At 45.6% G+C, this 24,399-nt stretch overlaps 1 protein-coding gene across 1 annotated transcript; it reads right to left on the bottom strand.

Annotated features, from left to right (window-relative positions):
• Nucleotides 1-12,061: 12,061 nt before the first annotated feature.
• LOC123395697 (protein DETOXIFICATION 21-like) lies at nucleotides 12,062-23,967 on the bottom strand. The gene is made up of 8 exons (XM_045090731.1): nucleotides 23,531-23,967; nucleotides 16,590-17,131; nucleotides 13,609-13,695; nucleotides 13,348-13,404; nucleotides 13,015-13,253; nucleotides 12,763-12,881; nucleotides 12,511-12,597; nucleotides 12,062-12,399 (listed from the first exon to the last, which is right to left on the bottom strand). Exons 1-8 carry the CDS (start codon nucleotides 23,840-23,842, stop codon nucleotides 12,319-12,321), a joined length of 1,524 nt encoding a protein of 507 aa, XP_044946666.1. The 5' UTR covers nucleotides 23,843-23,967; the 3' UTR covers nucleotides 12,062-12,318.
• Nucleotides 23,968-24,399: the final 432 nt, after the last annotated feature.

Genomic DNA, 24,399 nt, shown 5'->3' with positions numbered 1-24,399 from the left:
GGCATCCATCTTGTGATTGCTAGTGAACTCCGTGATCATCGTGTGGTTGGCGTTGAGTCCATGCTCAACCATCCCTTGGCACTTGAAGACTTGTTGCTCCATTGCTTCGAGCCTCGTCTCCATGCTTCCGGTATTCTTAGGCCCCTCAACATCACGGATGTGCAACATCCCCTCGCTCATCTTGATAGATTGAGGGTGTTTCAGCACTTCCGTGAGGTAGGGATTGATGACCTTCTCGAAGATTTTGTCCTTAGGAGCGTTTGAGGAAGTCATGATGATCTAGATCTGCGCCAGAAACAAGCTCGAAACAAAAACAGAGGAAAACTACGCGATACGGAGATCAAAACCTTCGGGCGACTATATATTGATTTTTTCTGGGCTAGAAGGAGTCCTCCGCAAGAAAACGGAGTCCGGAAGGCACACGAGGTGCCCACAAGCTTGCCCACCGCCACCAGGGGGGTGGTGGCGGAGTGGGCCCTTGTGGCTTCCTCGTTTGCTCTCCGGACTGCTTTTTATTTTCTTAATTTTCCAAAAATTCCAAAACTAAGGGAATTTCCTATTGGAAAAGTATCGGAGTCCAATTTCTTGCCGAAAAAGATACATCTTCGTTTTCAAGGTCTAAAACAGGCTGATAAACATCCCTTATGTACTCCTCTGGAGTTATGACATTGATGATATTGGTCTCAACATTTATGGGAGTACCAGAGATGTAATGCTTGATTCTTTCCCCATTTACCACTCTAGGAAAATTTCCTTCCGTGTTATTGATTTTGATGGCACCGGAACGATATACTTCCTCGACAACATAGGGACCTTCCCATTTAGAGAAAAGCTTGCCTGCAAAGAATATCAAACGAGAATTGTATAGCAAGACATAATCACCTACACAGAACTCTTGTTTTTGTATTCGTTTGTCGTGCCATCTCTTAACCTTTTCCTTGAACAACCTGGCATTCTCATATGCCTGGGCTCTCCATTAATCTAACGAGCTGATATCAAACAACCGCTTCTCACCGGCAAGTTTGAAATCAAAGTTGAGCTCTTTGATTGCCCAATAAGCTTTGTGTTCTAGCTCAAGAGGTAAATGACACGCCTTACCGTAAACCATTTTATACGGTGACATGCCCATGGGATTCTTATAAGCAGTCCTATAAGCCCATAGTGCATTGTCAATTTTGCTAGACTAGTTCTTTCGAGATCTATTGACGGTCTTTTGTAGGATCAACTTGATCTCCCTATTACTCAACTCCACTTGACCACTAGACTGAGGATGATAAGGAGATGCAACTCTATGGTTGACATCATACTTAGCTAGCATCTTGCGGAAAACACCATGAATGAAGTGTGAACCGCCATCAGTCATCAAGTATCTAGGGACTCCAAATCTTGGGAATATGACTTCTTTAAGCATCTTAATAGAGGTGTGGTGAACAGCATTTTTAGTGGGGATAGCTTCTACCCACTTAGTAACGTAATCCACAGCGACTAAGATGTGAGTGTACCCATTGGAACTCGGGAAGGGTCCCATATAATCAATGCCCCAGACATCAAATGGTTCAATGACAAGTGAATAGTTCATAGGCATCTCTTGACGCTTACTGATGTTCCCTATCCTTTGGCATTCGTCACAAGACAAGACAAACTTGTGGGCATCCTTGAAGAGAGTGGGCCAATAGAAACCTGATTGCAATACCTTATGGGCAGTTCTATCTCCAGCATGGTGTCCTCCGTAGGCTTCGGAATGACACTTCTGCAGGATCTGTCCCTGTTCATGTTCAGGCACACAACGTCTAATAACACCATCTACTCCTTCCTTACAAAGGTGAGGATCATCCCAGAAGTAGTGTCTCAAATCAACGAAGAATTTCCTCTTTTGTTGATAGGTGAAACTGGGTGGTATGTATTTGGCTACGATATAGTTTGCATAATCGACATACCACAGTGCACTATGTGAAGTTCGGATGACATTTAATTGCTCACCAGGAAAGTTGTCATCAATTGGTAGTGGGTCATCAAGTACATTCTCTAACCTAGACAAGTTATCTACTACAGGGTTATCAGCACCCTTTCGGTCAACGATGTGCAAATCAAATTCCTGTAGCAGGAGAACCCATCTGATCAGTCGAGGCTTAGCGTCCTTCTTATGCATAAGGTACTTAATAGAAGCATGATCAGAGTGAATAGTGACTTTGGAGTCAACTATATAAGATCTGAACTTTTCACATGCAAACACGACTGCTAAAAATTCCTTCTCCGTAGTGGCATAGTTTCTTTGGGCACTGTCTAGAGTTTTACTAGCATAGTGAATGACATTCAACTTCTTGTCAACTCTTTGTCCTAGAACAGCACCAACAGCATAATCACTAGCGTCACACATGATTTCAAAGGGCAAGTTCCAGTCAGGTGGTTGAATAATAGGTGCGGTTATCAAAGCCTTCTTAAGTATTTCGAAAGCTTCCTCACAATCCTTATCAAAAACAAAAGGAACATCCTTCTGCAAGAGGTTGGTAAGAGGCCTAGAAATCTTAGAGAAGTCTTTAATGAACCTTCTATAGAAACCAGCATGACCTAGGAAACTTCGTATGCCTCTGATATCTGTGGGGCAGGGCATTTTCTCAATTGCATCAACCTTAGCCATATCAACTTTAATACCTCTCTCAGAAATTTTGTGTCCTAAGACGATACCTTCATTAACCATAGAGTGGCACTTCTCCCAATTCAAGACGAGGTTGGTTTCTTCGCATCTCTGTAAGACTCGATCAAGGTTGCTGAGGTAATCATCAAAGGAAGACCCGTAAACGGAGAAGTCATCCATGAAAACCTCAGCAATCTTTTCACAAAAGTCAGAGAATATAGCCATCATACATCTTTGGAAGGTGGCAGGTGCATTACATAAGCCAAAAGGCATACGCCTATAGGCAAAGGTACCGAAAGGGCAGGTGAAAGTGGTTTTCTCTTGATCAGATTGTGCAACAGGTATTTCCGAGAAACCTGAATAACCGTCTAGAAAGAAAAAGTGTGTGTGTTTTGATAGACTTTCTAGCATTTGGTCGATGAACGACAAAGGATAATGATCTCTCCTGGTTGCCTTGTTCAGTTTCCGGAAGTCTATCACCATTCTATAGCTGGTAATAATCCTTTGTGGAATTAGTTCATCCTTATCATTAGGAACGACGGTGATACCTCCCTTCTTGGGTACGCAATGTACTGGACTTACCCAATCACTATGAGCGACAGGATAAATGATTCCTGCGTCGAGAAGCTTTAATATTTCTTTTCTAACGACCTCTTTCATCTTAGGATTTAATCTCCTTTGATGATCACCAAGTGGTTTAAAGTCAGGATCGGTTTTAATCTTGTGTTGGCATAGAGTAGGACTAATACCCTTAAGATCATCAAGAGTATATCTAATAGCGTGCGGTGCTTCCTCAGAGTTTTTAGTAACTTCTTCTCTTCGCGCTCTCAGAGAAGAGCACTAATAATGACAGGATATATCTCCTTCTCATCAAGATAGGCATACTTGAGAGTATCAGGCAACTGTTTAAGCTCGAACACAGGATCACCCTTTGGTGGGGGAGGATCCCCAAGCAGTTCAACAGGCAGATTATTCTTGAGAATAGGATGTTGTTCTAAGACAATTCTATCTATCTCATCTCTCTCCTCCATATGCATATCATTTTCATGCTCAAGCAGATATTGCTCTAAAGGATCCGTAGGAGGTACGGCAATAGAGGCAAGAGCAATGATTTCATGTCTACCAGACGACTCTCTTTCATGGGGTTGTCTTCCAAACTTGGAGAAGTTAAATTCATGAGACACGCCCTCAAAACTTACTGTGACAGTCTGCTTAATGCAATCAATGTGAGCATTGACAATGCTGAGTAAGGGTCTACCAAATATGATGGGACAAAAGCTATCTTGTGCAGTACCAAGGACGAGGAAATCAGTAGGATACTTTGTCTTACCACACAGGACTTCTACGTCTCTCACAATTCCCAAAGGGCAGATAGTGTCTCTATTAGCTAGCGTGATAGTGACATCAATGGGTTCTATCTCAGCAAGTGCAATCTCATCTTTGATTTCATCATAGAGAGAACGGGGTATTGCACTAACACTAGCTCCCATATCACATAAACCATGGTAGCAGTGATCTCCTATCTTAACAGAAACAACGGGCAGGCCAACTACAGGTCCGTTCTTGTCTTTCGCGTGAGGTTTAGCAATTCTAGCGGAGTCCTCACAGAATTTAATAACATGCCCGTCTATGTCTTCGGCTAAGAGATCTTTGATAATAGCAACACTAGGTTCAACTCTAATCTCCTCAGGGGGTGCAAGTGGTCTAATGTAACACCTACGTATCACAGATGGAGATTTAGAATAATCCTTTATCCTAGCAGGGTATGCTGGTTTCTCAGTGTAAGCACAAGGAACAACAGGATCACTAAAAGCTATGATTTTCTCCTCAACTAGATTGGTTTTGGCTATGTTGCTTTCTACAGGAGGATGATATTTAAACCACTTCTCTTTGGGAAGATCAACATGAGCAGCAAAAGATTCACATAGAGAAGCTACTATCTCAGAGTCAAGTCCATACTTAGAGCTAAAATCTCTAGAAGTGTTTGTCTCAACAAAATATTTAACGCAATCAAACTGGAAATTGATACCTGACTCCTTACCTTCCTCCAGCTCCCAATCTTCAGAGTTGCGTTTGATTCTCTCCAATAAATTCCACTTGTGATCAATATCCTTCTTCATAAAAGAACCGGCACAAGAAGTGTCAAGCATGGTACGATCTTCATGAGAAAGCCGAGCATAAAAGTTTTGAGTGATGATTTTTCTCGAGAAACTCCTCGTGCTTCCGTTCGTGGTGAAGATACCCCGAACAAACTCCTCAAAGGAAGAGTTTCCATAGTGACAAGTGACAATAAATTTCAGCACAATATAAAAATGTTTCCTTACCAATTTCCACTTACCAAAGGCGCTTCACTCCCCGGCAACGGCGCCAGAAAAGAGTCTTGATGACCCACAAGTATAGGGGATCAATCGTATTCCTTTCGATAAGTAAGAGTGTCGAACCCAACGAGGAGCAGAAGGCTCTGATAAACGGATTTCAGCAAGGTAATAATTGCAAGCACTGAAAGTAGCGGTAACGAGTGATTGTGTAGCGAGGTGAAACATAGCAAGCAAAGAGTAACAAGTAACAAGTAGTAGCAACTGTGCAGCAAGTGGCCCAATTCCTTTTGTAGCAAGGGACAAGCCTGAACAAAGTCTTATAGGAGGAAAAATGCTCCCGAGGACACACAGTAATTTCTGTCATGCTAGTTTCATCATGTTCATATGATTCGCGTTCGTTACTTTGATAGTTTGATATGTGGGTGGACCGGCGCTTGGGTACTGCCCTTACTTGGACAAGCATCCCACTTATGATTAACCTCTCTCACAAGCATCCGCAACTACAAAAGAAGAATTAAGACAAAGTCTAACCATAGCATTAAACTAGTGGATGCAAATCAGCCCCTCACAAAGCAGCGCATAAACTGGTGCTTAAGCTTCTGTCACTCCAACAACCCATCATCTACTTACTAATTCCCAATGCCTTCCTCTAGGCCCAAATTTTGTGAAGTGTTATGTAGTCGACGTTCACATAACACCACTAGAGGAAAAACAACATACATCATATCAAAATACCGAACGAATATCAAATTCACATGACTATTATCAGCATGACTTATCCCATGTCCTCAGGAACAAAAGTAACTACTCACAAGACATAATCATAATCATGACCAGAGGTGTAATGAATAGCATCAAGGATCTGAACATAAACTCTTCCACCAAATAATCCAACAAGCATCAACTACAAAGAGTAATCAACACTACTAGCAACCTTACAAGTACCAATCGGAGTTGCGAGACGAAGATTGGTTACAAGACATGAACTAGGGATTGGAGAGGAGATGGTGTTGATGAAGATGTTGATGAAGATGCCTCCCCTCCGACGAGAGGAGTGTTGGTGATGACGATGGCGACGATTCCCCCTCCGGGGGGAAATTTCCCCGGCAGGATCGTCCCACCGGAGCTCTAGATTGGATCTGCTCAAGTTCCGTCCCGTGGCGGCGGCGAAACCACGAAAAAGCTCCCGTATGATTTTTTTTCTAGGTCAGGACGCATCATATAGCAAAAGAGGGGGGCTAGTGGGCCTTCAGGAAGCCCACAAGCTTGCCCACCGCCACCAGGGGGTGGTGGCGGAGTGGGGGCTTGTGGGGCCCTGGTGGCCCCCCTCTGGTAGTTCTTTCGCCCAGTATTTTCAATATATTCCAGAAAAAATCCACGTAAATTTTCAGGGCATTTAGAGATGTGTAGAATAGTGGACTAGGATTTGCTCCTTTTCCAGCCCAGAATTCCAGTTGCCTGAATTCTCCCTCTTCAAATAATCCTTGCAAAATAAGAGAGAAAAGGCATAAATATGGTACCACAAGTAATATAACAGCCCAAAAAGCAATAAATATCAACATGAAAGCATGATGCAAAGTGGACGTATCACGCCCCTATCTCAGCTATTTTGTTGCTCTATAAAGATCTCCAACTGGTGCTCCAAGCCTCCGACCTACCCATTTTCTAGACCCCAAGACATAATAAATAATTATTCTAAAAATATGTTTCAAATGTCAAAATGCCAAAACAAGTATATACACTAACTCTTACAAAGATTCTCTCCGGATTGTAAAAACCTTTCTTACGGAATCTAAAGCCCTTTGGGTATAACCCAACATACTCATGATGTGGGTTTGTACTCCTGATGTAAGATAATATAAAGGTGCCTGGATGTTCATGAGATATGCCAAAACAATAGACTATAAGTCCGGAAACTCACACTAGAGAGAAACCGATGGTGATGAAGCCGGTCACATCCCAAAGTGGGATCTTGGGGTATAAAACTATTATTTCATGTGTGTCCCTTGCTTATTGTGCCATAACCATGGATAATATTTATCACTTAACAGGATGCTTGGGTCAGTCTTCACTGTGAAGGGAGGAATTTCAAGAAAATTTTCATAATCTTCTGACATGTCTGTCTTGTCCTCCACTCCAACGATGTTTCTTTTCCCTGAAAGAATTATGCGGTGCTTTGGTTCATTGTATGATGTATTTGCTTCCATATATTTTATTTTTCTAGGATTGGTAGACATGTCCTTCACATAGAAAGCTTGTGCCACATCATTGGCTAGGACGAATGGTTTGTCTGTGTACCCAAGATTGTTAAGATCCATTGTTGGCATTCCGTACTGCGGGTCTACCTGAACCTGCCTCCCTTCAGATCGACCCATTTGCACCAAAACAAAGGGACCTTAAAATCATCACGCACATAGTAAAGTTACCATATCTCCTCTATGTAACCATAGTATGTCTCCTTTTCCCTATTGGTGTTTGCTGCATCAAAGCGGGCACCACTATTTTGGTCGGTGCTCTTTTTATCTTGGGCGATTGTGTAAAAAGTATTCCCATTTATCTCGTACCCTTGGAAAGTCAATACCGTCAAATATGGTGTGCTGGCCGATGAGTACATGTCATCTCCAATAGTGTTGTTACTCATGAGATGTGTTTGCAACCAACCGCCGAAAGTCCCCATGTGTTCTCGTGTAATCCAGTCGCCAGGCTGCTCCGGGTGTTTGGAGTGTAGAATATTCTTGTGTTCATTGATATACGGGGCCACCAAGGTAGAATTTTGTAGAACTCTATAGTGTGCTTGTGCCCAAGAATGCCCGTCCCTACATATTATTGAGTTCGGTCCTAGCGTGCCTTTTCCACTCAGACTGCCCTGATACCGCGATTGAGGAACACCAACCATCTTAATATGGGGAATAAAGTCAACACAAAACTCAATGACCTCCCGTGTTTCATGGACCTTGGAGATGCTCCCTTCTGGAATAGCACGATTACAGAAATATGTCTTTAGGACTCCCATGAACCTCTCAAAGGGGAACATATTGTGTAGAAATACACGATCGAGAATGACAATCTCGCCGACTAGATGAACTAGGACATGTGTCATAATATTGAAGAAGGATGGTGGGAAGACCAACTCGAAACAGAGAAGACATTGGACCAAATCATTATATAGCCTTGGTAGGATTTTTGGATCGATTACCTTCTGAGAAATTGCATTGAGGAATGCACATAGCTTCAGAATGGCTAATCGATCATTTTCTGGTAGAAGCCCGCTCAATGCAACCGGAAGCACCTGCGTCATAATCACGTGGCAGTCATGAGACTTTAGGTTCTGGAATTTTTTCTCTGCCATATTTATTATTCCCTTTATATTCAACGAGAAGCCAGACATGAGCTTGATACTCATAAGGCATTCAAAAAAATTACTTCTCTGCTTTGGTAAGAGCGTAGGTGGCAGGACCTTGATACTGCTTTGGATGCATGCCATCTTTTTCGTTCATACGTTGCTGGTCCTCACGTGCCTCTGGTGTATCTTTTGTCTTCCCATACACGCCCAAGAAGCCTAGAAGCTTCATGCGAAGATTCTTCGTCATGTGCATCACGTCGATTGCAGAGCAAACCTCTAGGTATTTCTAAGAGGGTAGATCCCAAAATATGGATTTTTTTTCTTCCACATGGGTGCGTGTCCGTCAGCATCATTCAGAACAGATTGCCCGCCAGGACCCTTTCCAATGATTGATTTTAAATCCTTGACCATATCAAATATATCATCACCTGTACGGAGGACATGCTTCTTCCGGTGATCTTCCTCGACTTTGAAATGCTTCCCTTTCTTTCTTAAGGGATGCCTGCTCGGAAGAAATCGATGATGTCTCAGGTACACATTCTTCTTATGTTTGTCCAAATATATACTTTCAGTCTCATCTAAAAAATGCATGCATGCATTGTATACCTTGTTTGTCTGTCCTGAAAGGTCACTAAGAGCAGGCCAATCATGTATGGTTACAAACAGCAACGCTCGTATGTCAAATTACTGCTGTTTGTGCTCGTACCCCACACGTACACCTTTGATATCCCACAGTTGTAAAAGTTCTTCAACTAATGGCCTTAGATACACATCAATGTCGTTGTCGGGTTGTTTAGGGCCTTGGATGAGCACTCGCATCATAATGAACTTCTCCTTCATGCACAACAAAGGAGGAAGGTCATAGATACATAGAGTAATAGGCCAGGTACTATGATTCTGATATTCTCACCAAAAGGATTAATGCCATCTACACTTAAACCAAACCCTAAGTTCCTTGTGTCATCTGCAAACTCTGGCCAATTTCTCTTGATTTTTCTCCACTATGACCCATCAGCGGGTACTCTCAACATCCCGTCTTTCTTACGGTCTTCTTTGTGCAATCGCAACAACTTGGCATGCTCTTTGTTTCTGAATAGGCGTTTCAACCATGGTATTGTAGGAGCATACCACATCACCTTGGCAGGAACCCTCTTCCTGGGGCGTTGGCCCTCAACATCACTAGGGTCATCTCGTATGATCTTATACCACAATGCACCGCATACCGGGCATGCATTCAAATTCTCATACTCCTCACCGCGGTAAAGGATGCAGTCATTAGGGCATGCATGTATATTCTGCACCTCTAATCCTAGAGGGCAAATAACCTTCCTTGCTTCGTACGTACTGTCACGCAATTCGTTATCCTTTGGAAGCTTCTTCTTCATTATTTTCAGTAGCTTCTGAAATCCCTTGTCAGATACACCATTCTCTGCCTTCCATTGCAGCAATTCCAGTGAGGTACCGAGATCTGTGTTGCCATATTCGCAATTTGGGTACAACCCTTTTTTGTGATCCTATAACATGCAATCAAACTTCAACTTCTCCCTTTCACTTTCGCATTCTCTCTGTGCATCAACAATGACCGGACGAAGATCACCATCAGCGGGCACATCTGGTGCATCTTGATCTTCAGCTTCCCCCGTTGCAGCATCGACGTATTCATGGAACATAGGATCCGGTTAGTTGTCATCATCCTCTTCTTCTTCATTGTCTTCCATCATAACCCCTCTTTCTCTGTGCTTGGGCCAACAATTATAGTGGGGCATGAAGTTAATCTGAGCTCAAATTGTGCATCTAAATCAAATAAACTCCCACAAACACTCCTCCACTAAAATCAACAAACCACTCTACTTCTACATCATATGAAATGAGCTAAACTAGCAGTGAAAGATGAAAGGATGAAGTTGCTAACCATTTAGAACACTTGGATAGTTGGTGCACCGTCAAATCTAGACAAATCTTGGGGGGAAAGGGAGCTTGGAGGTCAAGCTTGGAGGAAGAACAAAGGAGAAAGCAAGTGTTGCTCGTGCATTTCATCGAACACCTCATGTGCATAGGAAGGCAGAACAGAGCAGCACACACACATCCCACCTTCTACGGCCAAAAAAACAAAGGAGAGGGGCACAAGGATGAGGATATATATGGTATCTTATTAGTCCCTCTTGGTGTCTAAACCCGGGACTGAAGATAGACCTTTAGTCCCGGTTGGAGACACCAACCGAGACTGAAGGGGTTGCGCCAGAAGCGAGGCCCTTTAGTCCCAGTTGGTGTCTCGAACGGGGACTAAAAGTCCCAATCGAACCAGGATTGATGTCTGCCGAGGCCCGGCCAGTGTCCTAGCCGCTTGAACCTGAACTAATGCTCACATTAGTCCCCGCTCGTAACAAGACCAGGACTAATGCTCCGATCTAGCCAGTATCAAAGCCATTTTTCTACTAGTGGGCGCGGCTCGGGTGGGCGAGCTACAACGGCGCCGAAAAAGAGGCGTTTCGTGGCTCGGGTGGGCGAGCCGCAACGACGCCAAAGACGAGCGGCGGCCGCAGCCTAACGACGGCGACAGCTATGCTCGAAGTAGACGACGAAGAACGCGACAACATGATTAAGACCTGCGCAGACGATGGCGTTCTCGTGCCAAGGGAGGCAGCGCGACGCATACCACGTAGAGTCGACGCACGGCGACGGCGGAGTTGACCGCGAGCCGCGATGCTATGGCCGAAGGGGCGATGCAACAATGGTAGGAGGGTCGGGGTGACGACGAGAAGACCTTGGGTTGGCGGCGTGGACCGCGTCTCGCGACGCTACGTCCCGAAGGGGCGACACAACGGTGGTGCATGGGTCGGTGCAGCCACGGGGACGGCCTCGGGCGACGACGGGGATCGCGTGCCGCTGCCCTACAGTCCAAAGGGGCGATGTAGCAGCAGCTCGCGGGTTGGGGCAACCGCGGGGTGAACCACTGGCCAGAGGCGACGGCCCGACGAGCGGCGACGTGGACCGCATGCCGTGGCGCGACAACCCTGAAGGGGCGACGTGAAGGTGGCGGCAGCTATGAGGGTAGCCGTCGAGAGGATCTCAGGGGAGCGGCACGCAGGTCGGAGCAGCCGGCGGGAGGACTTTGGGGCGGCCACGTAGCGGTCCGAAGGGACGACGTGGCGGCATCCTATGGCTCGATCGACGGTAGATAGGCGCGCGATCGATTGATCAGACCGACGGCGTTGTTGTATGCGCCACGACGGGAACGACACGCATATTAGAGTCGATGGCGACGTTGTCGGTGTTGTCCCGGGCTATGACGACGAAGACGAATTGGCAATGAAGACCACACGAGCGATCGGCCGTCAGCGACGCACGAAGGCGTCCCATGGGCAGCGCGTCCAACCTTGCAGCGCGGTTGATGACGAAGTGGCCGATATAGAGTCGATGCCGCTGTCAAGTAGCGGTGTGTGGGTTGACGGCGGCAGCAAACGCCGATCAATGCGACCAGCGGAAGAGAGAAAAACACGGATCAAGAGATCGGGAAAAAGACTCTCTAGGGTTGTCGGTCAACACGGTCGACGGACGAACCCTAGGTACGGACAGTGCGGCTCCCGACGGCGGTCATGGAGGCCGACCGCCGCGGGGCAACGCGCGGCGGCTAGTTCTAAAAACTTACGGCAGATACCATATTGTAAAAAAGGTGAGGGATTAATGGAATCAATGTATATTGCTTAAGCCTTGTGGGCATATATATATATATATATATATATATATATATATATATATATATATATATATATATATATAAATACATGATTAATTTAGATTACAAGACAAGCTAGAATAATTTTTAATCTTCCTTTTGTTTGTTAACTAATCACGATACTCAACAACCTCTGACACGTCTGCGCTTACAAATGTTCCGTCTATTCACTCTTGACATGTTGAAAGAACCGTAGTTAACCTCTTAAATGCTGCGAACTCCGATGAAGCAGAGCATATATGTTCTACCTTGATGGCGATTCATTACTTGTGCCAGATTTTTACTCTCACGGACTTGACGTTGAATCTGACTTTCCATTGTTCCCGTCCATGTACCACCTCTTCAATCTATCCTGAGTAACCTCCACCTGAAAAAATAGAATAGAAACAACAATTGAGTACATCTCCTCTCCTACTTATGAAGACTTTAATTAACAATGTTTGATTACAGTGATGGTCAAGTAGTTAACCAAGCTAACCTGTTTATCCCAGTCAGTCCTAATTGTTATGAACAGAAGTACAATTGTTTGGACCAGTGTTCCGAGCAGCATGCCAACCCAAATGCCCTGTGACAAGAACCAAGGAGAGTTAGGACAAAGCACAGATCCAAGAGACAGAAGTACAACTGTTTTATTCTAGTTCTCCGTGACTACAATTATTTAGGAACGGAAGGAGTAGTAACTAGCAGTGACTGATAGGCACAACAGCAATGTTCAAAATAATCATCTTACCTTCACATGATATCCAAGAAGATAACCTAGGATTGCTCCAAGAGGGATACCAATCAAGTAATATGTTGTGATGTTAACATAGGCAACGACACTTTGCCAACCCGCACCAACAGCAACACCTATCAAACGAGGTTATAGTATCAGTAAACTAAATGGACCTTTCGTTAGTATGACAGACAAATCATTTGCCACATTTTGAAAAAAGTAAGCCAACCAAAAAGATTTGGAATTCGGTCAAATGCTAAAGCAAACCTGATAGCACTGGCTGAACACTGTTGAGCAAGATGGAAAAGGCCAGAAGAGGCGACAAGTCAGCAACTAAGGCAGCTACCTCCTCACTTGTGGTAAATATGTAGGAAAGCTTCCCACGGAAGAAAAGAAAGAACACAAACAACACAAGGCCTATCGAGAAAGAAGTGGCGACGACATTGAAGATGGCGAACTTGGCCCTTTTTGCACTTCCAGCTCCGAGCTCATTTGCCACACGCACTCTATAACACACAAAATCATTATCATAAAAAATTTGAAAATTGATTCAAACACATGATACGAATAACAGAGAACTCTAAATCAACAACAAGTTACCCTGTTGCGGCCAAAAAGCCGATAGAAATCATCATCTCCCAACCATTGATGTTTAGGCTGATAGAAATCACAGTACGTAATTAGTTCATATGCAATGGCAGGAAAACAATAGGACACAATGCAATGACATATATGCACCAGTGACTATACCTTTCTCTGAACTAATAGCAATATTCAGAGTGGAAAACCAAAGCTTACGCAATACGCTTCAAGAACAATGAAATGAAATGATAAGCTCTGAAGTAAAGTAATATCTATTACCATATTGATAGAGCGTCAAGTGCACTCTCTGCATTCTTCATGTACCCGGTTAGGAGCACCAGTATGGTGCTGTACCACAATTCCAAACTGAAAAGGCAAATAGGGAAAAAACATGCATTATAGCTAGGTGCATCCAGGATTTTGACAAGGACGCTAGGTACACAACATCTCTAGCAGACCCCATAAAACCAACCCTTAAAAACGTGTATAAAGACACTGTAAACTGTTTTTACGGTGTGAAATTGCCTCGAAAAGAACATACCCCGTAAATGAAACCGTATCCAACTATAGCCCATTTTTTTCTTTTCTCCTCGCGTCCCGGCGAGTACGTCTCCAGCCACAGCGTGCCTCGCCCTGCCGCCCCGGCTCGCCTTGACGCCACCCGCCTCATCCTAGCGCCGCCCGTTACCGGCCATGCATGCAGTGGAGGAGCCCTGCACCGCTCGCCCCCGATTGAGCTCGGCACTGCCCGTCCCCGATTAAGCTCGACACTGCCCCCCGTCGCGCGTACGTCCTCCGTCTGGCCGCGCGAGCTCCCCCACCCTGCCCCGCTCTTCTCCGGTGCCGCCCCGCTCCGATTCAGGCCGCTGGTGGCCTGCTCCATCCTGCCCGTGCACAGTCTCGCCTTGGCAGTGGAGGTCGAGCTGGCCGCAATTCGGACCGACAGCGACAAATTTTGGAGTGCGGCGGCTTCTTCCGACACGCGGCGACGGATTCCGGTGAGTTCCACGTAGATTCCGGCCAGTTCCGCGGCGGCGCGTTTGCTCGACGAGGTTTGACCAGTTTAAGGGTTGAACTGTATACTACCTCCAAAACTGCACGTATAAGATTTTCGCGGATAGATTTACCGTGACCCTTAAAAAGTTTACGGGTCGAACAAGTTTTACGGGACTGCTCTGCGTCATTTTTCCGACCGAAACTGTAAACACGTCATTCTTTTCCGAGTTTGACCATTATACGGGGTCTGTTAGAGATGCTTTTAGACAGCTGATATACACTTCAGCTTCGGTACAACCCTTAAACACATCAAGGGTTGAGATTATCCTATATCCTTTCGTAATAAATGGCATGATGGTCTTATTAAAAGTACGCCACGAGTCCTATATACGAATTACAAACGGGCCGGACCATTAAACCTCTCCTACCACGTTAAATAAAAGCGACGGAGAATAAAATAAAAAAGTGAGAGCAGGAAGACTCGAACTAAAGACACATGCTGCTAGCTACCTCACCCTACTGGTCCTGGTGATACTTTAAAGCGCGACGTGTAAAAGAAAACACTACAAATTCATACAAATGAAATATTTTCTGAAAAAAATCGAAACTTTTATTGAATAAACAGGAGCAATTTTGAAAAGGCGTATTTTTTATTGTTCTGTTTTCCTTCTGATTTTTTTCATTATATTTTTTTAATTGACAAACTATTTTTAAATGAACCTTTTCTTAAAATCTGTAACTTTCAAATTCATGAGTATTATCTTAAATTTGTAAATTTTGTTATCAAATCTGTGAACCTTTACAAACTTGTATCAAAGCCTTTGATTTTTTTTAAATTCATGAACATTTTGTTTTAAAATTGATAAATGTTTTTCCAAATCCGTGACAATTGGACTGGCCTAATAGGTAACAAACGGGAGCGATGTCGTCGCCCAGTTGGGCCAAGGCTTATACGTATTTTCTTCCTTTTCTATTTTTCGTTTTCTCTTTCTTTTTTTGTTAATTTATTTTTCTCCTTTTAAAACTTTCTTATTCTTTTTGGAACCTGTTTGACAATTTGAAATATTTTCTGAATATGAAACGAATTCTCGTTTTCAAATATTGTTTATATTATTAGCAAATGTTATAGAATTTTTACAAATATTTCCTTTTTGAATTTTCTATTTATATATTCAAAAATATTTTGCTTTTGTAAAAGTTGATATTTTTTTTAAACACACACTCGGTTTGCAATTTGTATACAACATTAATTATTGGGAGTTTCTTCACAATTCTGGAAATAGTGTTCAGATTTGGTTCTTCCTATAGTTTTTCATTCTGTTTTCTTTATATTTTGTGTTTTCTATAATTATTTATACAAAGAGTTTACACATGTATTAATAAAATGTTCATCATACATTCTAAAAAACTTCACAGCATGTTAAGAAAATGTATAATGTATTTCTTAAGTGTTCATGCGTAGTTAAAAATGTTCAGCGTAGCGTTTATCACAAAAGTGTCACTGTGTATTTAAGTATTGTTCAGCGTATATGAAAAAAATGTTCAATGTGTATTTAAATATTGCTCTGCATATATAACAGAAATGTTCAATGTGTATGTAAATACTGTTTTATGTATATTACTGAAATTTATTGTATATTTAGAAATATTCGTCGTATATAAAAAATTAAGAATTATTAAGAATTTCAAAACTTTGTACATTTCATTTTTTTCACTACACAAAAAATGTTCATGTTCTAAAAGGTTTTTTCAATTCCAAACTTTGTTCATGGTTTTCAAAGATTATTTGCATTCTTTAAAGAAATATGTTCACATTTTTTTAATGAAATTTCAAAGTTTTTGGAAAAAACGCATCTTCCGATATACTCCCTCTGTTCCAAATTAAGTGACTCAACTTTGTACTAACTTTGTACTAAAGTTAGTACAAAGTCGAGTCACTTATTTTGGAAGGGAGGGAGTACTTAGTATTTTGATCATATAGCTTCAACTTGCCTACCAACAGTTATATATTAGCTCGACTGCCTCTGTACTACTCCGTATTTGTGAGGGAGGTTGTACTGAAGCGGAAGCAGTAGTACATACAGTGTTTTAAATAGCAGGCTATGGAAATAGCGACGAGCCTCTAAATCAGCTATAGCGGGCTATAGCGGAATATTTGTACATGATACCATTTAGCGGCACCCTGCTGAAAAGGCTATAGCTAGGCTATAGCGGGCTATTTAAAACTATGAGTACATATAGTGAAAACTGGAGTTTGATCATACCAGAGCATCACGCCAGAGGAGAGAGAGAGCTTGAAGATAGGCACGAGGTCGGTGAGTGCTGTGAAGGAGAAGCCCGTCCACGTCAGAGGGCAGCCACCGAAGAGGACGAAGACGAACTGCCCAATGGCAGGGATCCACATGGCGATGACCATGGAGGTCATGACCCCGGCGAGCCCAAGGTGCAGCTTGACGGCCAGGAGCCACGACAGGAACAGGTGGATGCCGAGGTTGACGAAGGCGAGGTAGGTGATGATCATGTTCTTGCTCTGCGCCTGCAGGTACATCTGGAGCGTGAAGTTGACGACGCTGGCGAACATGACGGGGATGTACCAGATGGAGATGGTTGCAGCGACGGCGCTGATCGTGGGGTCCTGGCCGATGAAGACGAGCAGCGGCTCGGTGAATATGAAGATGGGGAGCATGAGCACGGCGCAGCCGCTGAGGATGATCCAGGACCGCTGCAGGTAGATGCCCATCATGTGGTACTGCTTCGCCCCGTACGACTGCCCGCACAACGTCTCCAGCGCGCTCGCCATGCCCAGCTGCATTCAAGTTTACAGCACGTTATTGGTTGTGCTTGAGATCGTCAGACTTTTCTGGGTTGAGACAAATTTGTTTCTGATGCAATGAAGTCTCTGAAATCTCTGAACCGGTGCAGTGCCACTGGGCTACCGGACAAAGAGCACACGGTATTAAATACTCCAATGCCAATGGGGTTGGAAAATGAAAGAAAAATCCCATGGGGTTTGTTCCGCTTTGACATTAGCGGCGAGGGACTTGAAAGTACTATGACCCTGTTTGAATCTATGGGTTAGATTTAGTTTAAGCTAGTTGGGGTTCTACTAGCCTTAAAGTATCCAAACATAAGAGTTAGATTGAAGCTAGTTGCATATAACACATTCAAAAAAACTATCTCACCCAAGAGATGCTAATTGGAACTAGTTCTTATGGGGTTTATTAAAACATATTTTTCTCTCTTCCTCCCACCAGCCAAGAGATGCTAATTGGAGCTAGTTCTTATGAGGCTCATTAAAAAAATTACTTTTCTCTTTTCATAAGATGCATCTATTGTCAACCTAACCCTTCCATCCAAACACCTATTTGGCTAGAGTTAGTTTAGGGTTAGTCATGAGCTAGAAACTGTAGATGTTAATCATGTTGCTCATGTAGGATTAGGAAAGAAAGCCAAACCGAGTCCTAGTAGTATTAGGATTCCTAGTCCTAGTCTATTTCCATAGTCCCTTGTGGACGTGTATAAAAGACACCCTAGGGGTGTTGATTGTAACACCAGAAAAACGAAAAGAAATAAAAAGTATTCCAGGCTCGAGACGGGCCTGCGGCAATCCATCAACTAGTTACGCGTGTGTTTCGTCCAAAGAAATCGCTGCGTGCAGCAAGGATCGAATCAGATCCGTTGTAAGTCGCCGGTCAAGCTAGCCTGCTCCACGTACATGTGGTACACAAAAACCATCCAGCTGCCTGGCTGTGTGCTAGCTTAGCACATACAGTTTGATCTGATTCTACACATCAAAACCCAACAATTGGTATCTAGAGCCTCGACGATCTACGATCTACGATGACGGACAGCGACGTTGAGTCGGTCAAGTCCGGCAGCGGCGGTGCCAAGGCGAACAAGAACGGCGACAAGGTGAAGAAGGGCGTCAAGTCAGCAACCAGTGGTGGAGGAACGAGCGGCGCTAACGTCCAGGCGCATCGCAACATCCCCATCCAGTACCCGATGCTCACCGACGCCAACTACGGTGTGTGGGCGGTGAAGATGAAGATTATTCTTCGATCCCTTCGAGTGTGGGAGGCCATCACGGACGACGACGTCGACGAGGAGCGCGACGAAGGTGCCATGGCCGCCATAGCCCAATCTGTGCCGGATTCCGTGCTGATGACATTGGCGGAGTTCGAGACGGCAAGAGAGGCGTGGAACGCACTCAAGGAGATGAGGATCGGAGAAGATCGCGTCACCAAGGCTCGGGCACAAGTGCTGAAGCGCAAATTTCGCAAGTTGCAGATGGAGGAAACTGAATCGGTGAACGACTATGCCATGCGTCTTACTACTCTGGTGGGAGAGATCCGCGCGCTTGGTTCAAAGCTCGAGGAGACCGAGATCGTGGAGAAGTTTTTCAGTTCAGTGACTGATAAATTCACGTACATCATCGGCACGCTCGAGCAGCTTTACGACATCGACGACATGACCATAACGGAGGCGATCGGACGCCTGCGGACGTGGGAAGAGAATGCTCGTGGCTGTCGAAAAGGCAAAGGAGGAGGTAGTGACCAACTCATGTACTCGCGCGCAGATTGGGAGGCCCCAAGTAGCAAAGGAAGGCGTGACGGTGGCGAAGGCTCAAGCAACACGAAGGGCGATGGACAAACCGGAAAAGGCAAAGGAAAAGGCAAACCACAAGGTCGTGGTAAGGCGGGCCAATCTAAAGAGCAGAAACCACGGAACTTGGACTTGTCCGAGGTCAAGTGCTATAACTGCAATAAGATGGGTCACTTTGCGAAGGATTGTCCAAAGCCTAACAAGCGGGAGATCAAGGCAAATTTGGCAAAGCAGGAAGACGAAGGTCCAGGTCTTCTGATGGCCGAAGTTTGTGATCTCGCTGAAACGGTGGTTGTGAAACCAAGCCGGAAGGTGCTACTTCATGAGGAAAAAGTGACACCAAAGTTATCCGGTGATCAGAACGTGTCGTGGTATCTCGACACGGGTGCCAGTAACCACATGACGGGGTGCAAGGAGAAATTCCTCGAGCTGGAATACGATGTTGAAGGCTCGGTCAAGTTCGGTGATGGTTCAGCTGTGGAGATTTGCGGGCAAGGATCTGTCCTCTTTGAGGGTCTCACAGGCGAACATCGCATACTCACCGGAGTGTACTACATCCCACGGCTGCGCAACAACATCATCTCTATTGGGAAGCTTGACGAGAATGGATGCAAGGTGAATATAGAGAGCGGAGTGATGACGATCTTCGACAACCTCCGAAACGTGCTAGCTCGTGTTAATCGCACACGGAATAGGCTCTATATCCTCAACCTTGATCAATCTCAACCGGAGTGTTGGCTTGCCAAGAGTGATGATGATTCGTGGTTATGGCATGCTAGATTTGGACACGTTAACTTCTACGCCTTGAAGAAGATGTCAAAGATGCAGATGGTATCCGGGATGCCAGTTATCGACCATGTTGATCGAGTATGTGACGGGTGCTTGGTTGGAAAACAGCACCGCAGGCCATTCCCTGCTCAGTCTACCTATCGTGCAAGTGATGCACTCGAGCTGCTCCATGGTGATCTATGTGGCCCTATCACCCCGGCAACTCACGCTGGAAAGAAGTATTTCTTCCTTGTGGTAGACGACTACTCGAGATATATGTGGGTCATTCTCCTACGATCTAAAGATGAGGCGTTTGAAGCGTTCAAGAAATTGAAGGCTGCAACAGAGATGGAACACAAGCTGAAGGTTCGCGCTCTACGGACAGATCGCGGCGGAGAGTTTACGTCGAATGAGTTCAACGACTACTGCGAGAAGATTGGCATAAAGAGGTTCCTCACGGCACCTTACACGCCGCAGCAGAATGGGGTCGTTGAAAGGCGCAATCGAACCGTTGTTGACATGGCAAGGAGTTTACTCAAGAGCAAGAACCTGCCAGAGACTTTTTGGGGAGAAGCTGTCTCGACGGCGGTCTATCTTCTCAACCGGGCTCCAACGAAGGCGGTGATCGGCAAGACTCCGTATGAAGCAATTTACGGACGTAAGCCGAATGTGTCTCATCTACGGACGTTCGGGTGCGTGGCACATGTGAAAACGGCGGAGCCACATCTCTCAAAGCTTGCCGATCGTAGCACCAAGATGGTGTTCATCGGATACGAGAGCAGTTCTGGCACCAAGGCATACCGTTTCTACGATCCACAAACCAAGCGTCTACGGATTTCACGCGACGTCGTGTTTGAAGAAAACCAAGCATGGAATTGGAGCGCCGCAGCCGACGATGCTCCAAACAGTAACATATTTGCAGTTGAATTTCCAACTGATGATGATGCAGGGGAGGATGTCCAGGTGATTGGCAAGACACCCAACCAAGGCGACCACAATGGTAGTGATCATCATGGTGCCGACACCGACGACGACGCGCATAGGTCGCAAGGAGATAGCGACAACGCCGCGCACGACACAGGCGGAGATCTCGACGACAACATCGACAACGAGGCGCATAGTAACGACGACAATCAAGATGATGGTCACGGTCACGACGACTACGCCGACGACACGGATGTCGATGACACAGTAGGGTCTCAGCCGTCTTCCTCAAGTGCAGCAACACCGACACAATTTGTGTCGCCTCCTTCGCAAGCCACAACGGACTCCTCAGGGCCTCGTCGCTACAAGACCCTCAAGAAAGTCTATAAGTACACAAAGCCAGTTACGCTCGAGTACTCCGGACTATGTCTGTTCGGAGTTGAGGAGCCGGCGAACTTCGTAGAGGCGAGCAAAAGTTCTAGCTGGACGCACGCCATGGATGAGGAGATGAAGGCAATTGAGAGCAATGGCACGTGGACTTTGGTAACCCGACCTCCAAACCAAAAGACGATAGGTTTGAAGTGGGTTTACAAGTTAAAGAAGGACACGGAGGGTGCCATTGTGAAGTACAAGGCAAGACTCGTTGCAAAGGGCTACGTTCAACGTCAAGGAGTTGACTATGATGAGGTGTTTGCACCGGTTGCTCGAATCGAGACGGTGAGAGTGCTCCTAGCTTTGGCAGCACAAGAGGATTGGAAGGTTCATCATATGGATGTTAAATCCGCTTTCCTCAACGGCGATCTCACAGAAGAAGTGTACGTGGAACAACCCCTCGGCTACGAGAAGAAAGGCGAAGAAGGGAAAGTTTACAAGCTCAAGAAGGCACTTTACGGGTTGAAGCAAGCGCCAAGAGCTTGGAACTCAAAGTTAGACCGAAGTCTGGTCTCGCTCGGGTTCAAGAGATGTCCCCTCGAGCACGCAGTCTATACAAAGAACTCCAAAGGCTCAAACCTGCTAGTTGGAGTTTATGTCGACGATCTGATTATCACCGGAGATAGCGTACAAGAAATTGAACGTTTCAAGGCACAAATGAAGAACAAGTTTAGCATGAGTGATCTGGGATTACTCAGCTATTACTTGGGCATCGAAGTGAAGCAAAGCTCCGGAGAGATTTCCCTATGTCAATCGGCTTACGCGGTCAAGTTATTGGACAAGTGTGGCATGTCAGATTGCTACGCGACACAAGTTCCAATGGACCAACGTCACAAGTTGAGCAAGCGTAGCTCAAATCCGCCGGTGGACACCACAATGTATCGAAGCGTTGTGGGTAGCCTAAGATACTTGGTGCATACCCGACCTGACTTGGCTTATTCAGTCGGGATCGTGAGTCGTTTCATGGAGAATCCGACAACCGAGCACATGAGCGCGGTCAATCAAATCTTGCGCTATGTGAAAGGCACCATTAATCTTGGTTGCACGTACAGAAAGGGAAAGGAAGGATTGATCCTTCGTGGATATTCAGATAGTGACATGGCAGGTGATGTTGATGACCGAAAGAGCACAACGGGCATGGTTTTCTACCTTGGCCCGAATCCGATTAGCTGGAATTCTCAGAAGCAAAAGGTGGTGGCACTGTCTTCATGCGAGGCAGAATACATAGCGGCAAGCACGGCGGCTTGTCAAGCAGTGTGGCTGAGAAGACTCCTAGCTATTCTTGCAAAGCGGGAGGTGCAGAAGGTGTCACTGAAGATCGATAACCAAGCTGCAATCTCGTTGTGCAAAAATCCGGTTCATCACGAAAGGAGCAAGCACATAGATACCCGGTTCCACCATATCCGGGAGTGCATTGAAGAAGGGTTGATCGAGGTTCAACATGTGAACACGAAAGACCAACTTGCCGATATTTTCACCAAGTCCCTCGGTCGACAGAAGTTCATCGAGATGAGGAGGAAAATCGGAGTGCAAGAAGTGAAGTCAAGCAACAAGATTAAGGAGGTGAATGTAGATGTTAATCATGTTGCTCATGTAGGATTAGGAAAGAAAGCCAAACCGAGTCCTAGTAGTATTAGGATTCCTAGTCCTAGTCTATTTCCATAGTCCCTTGTGGACGTGTATAAAAGACACCCTAGGGGTGTTGATTGTAACACCAGAAAAACGAAAAGAAATAAAAAGTATTCCAGGCTCGAGACGGGCCTGCGGCAATCCATCAACTAGTTACGCGTGTGTTTCGTCCAAAGAAATCGCTGCGTGCAGCAAGGATCGAATCAGATCCGTTGTAAGTCGCCGGTCAAGCTAGCCTGCTCCACGTACATGTGGTACACAAAAACCATCCAGCTGCCTGGCTGTGTGCTAGCTTAGCACATACAGTTTGATCTGATTCTACACATCAAAACCCAACAGAAACTAACTCTAACCACTAGCTAAGCTAGATTATCCAAACAAGGCCCATGTGTAAAAGAAGTACGAGAGTACTTTACTTTTGACGATCACGTCGACAACGACTAGACTTTGGTATGCCAAAAGTGAAGTATACAGCGCCGAGCATGGACCACGACACAGTTGGCGTACCATCTGTATCATGTTGTGTCACATCATCGGTATCAAAATGTGCTACTTGCACACAGACAAATCCTCTTCTTCTTTGCGAGGAAACATTGTTGTTAATTCTTAGTATGCCCCGTTGTTTTTACGTTAAAATGATGTTGATGAAACTGGCGACGGACTGGAGCAGGGGCGCGCTCCTGGTTTGGTTCTAGAAATCTAATCAGTTCTTTTTTATACATACAGCGCTAAAAAAGTAAGCAGTTCAGTTATGGTCGTCAAACCTAAATTAATTCTTCGTTAGATTGAAGCAACTCATGACGTTGGCAAAAGAGAAGGAAGAAGCAAAGCAGGAAGGTGATTAGATTACGAGTATGCCGTTGCTGAAGCGCATGAGGACGGTGGAGACGAGGGCGTAGGCGGCGAGCTCGGTGGGGCCGATGTGGCCGATGAAGGCCTGGCTGATCACGGTGACCCCGAAGGTGGAGAAGCGCGTGCAGATGGACGGCCCCGCCACGGCCCACAGCTTCCGGTTCTCCTCCACCAGCTGACGCCGCAGCCCCGCCTCCTCTTCTTCCTCCGCCCCTCCGTCGCCGACCATGTCACTCCCGCCATTCTCCGCCGCCGCCGCGGACCTGGGCTCCAGCAGCGGGGCCTTGCTCTCCTCCTCCCTCTTCTCCATTGGATGAAAGGCCCAGTGAATCAGCCACGTCTATTCCTAGGATCTTGGAGAGAATCTGATCTACTCCGGTGCGGATTCGACACACGCATACACAATGGGCAGGCGTCTTTATAGAAGAGGCGGCGCGCGCGAGAGAGAGAGAGTTCGCTGGTGCCGAGAGAGAAGGCGTGCTTTGTAGTGGTAGATGCGATGCCAGGACGAGTTTACCCCCGTGGCGCCTTGTGCTCCTTGGTTGGTCATCTTTTTGAAACGGGAGGGCAGGGCGGGCATACCTGCATATATGTGACCGGCTTTTGGCGACCAGCATTTAGACGCCCCGCAGTGGAAGCTAACCTGTGGAGTTCCACGGTTCCAGCGCGCGGTCTGGGCGCAGGCACGTAGGGCGCCAGAACCTTGCCAGTGGTAACTTTGTCAGTACGCACGCCGGCCTTCCAACGCAGCAGTTGAACACGTTGGTCTATTTATATCTCCGTGCAGAAAAGTTATTGCTCGCAGATGGGCAGTTTGGCCGATCAGTTCTAACATTTTTCTAACAATAGCGAAGTCGTTTACGTACA

Source organism: Hordeum vulgare, chromosome 5H (assembly GCF_904849725.1).
Source record: "Hordeum vulgare subsp. vulgare chromosome 5H, MorexV3_pseudomolecules_assembly, whole genome shotgun sequence".
NCBI classification, from domain to species: domain Eukaryota; kingdom Viridiplantae; phylum Streptophyta; class Magnoliopsida; order Poales; family Poaceae; genus Hordeum; species Hordeum vulgare.
Note: the sequence above shows the minus strand (reverse complement) of the source record. Positions and strands in the feature narration are given on the sequence as shown.

Bases quoted from the DNA above. Each gene is read 5' to 3' on its own strand.
- LOC123395697 (XM_045090731.1), bottom strand. From the start codon at position 23,842: ATGGAGAAGAGGGAGGAGGAGAGCAAGGCCCCGCTGCTGGAGCCCAGG. The intron at 13,696-16,589 runs GTATGATCAAAC...TTGCCTTTTCAG, and splicing joins TCCTCTGGCGTGATGCTCTG to TTTGGAATTGTGGTACAGCA. The intron at 13,405-13,608 runs GTAATAGATATT...GATTTCTATCAG, and splicing joins CTTGACGCTCTATCAATATG to CCTAAACATCAATGGTTGGG.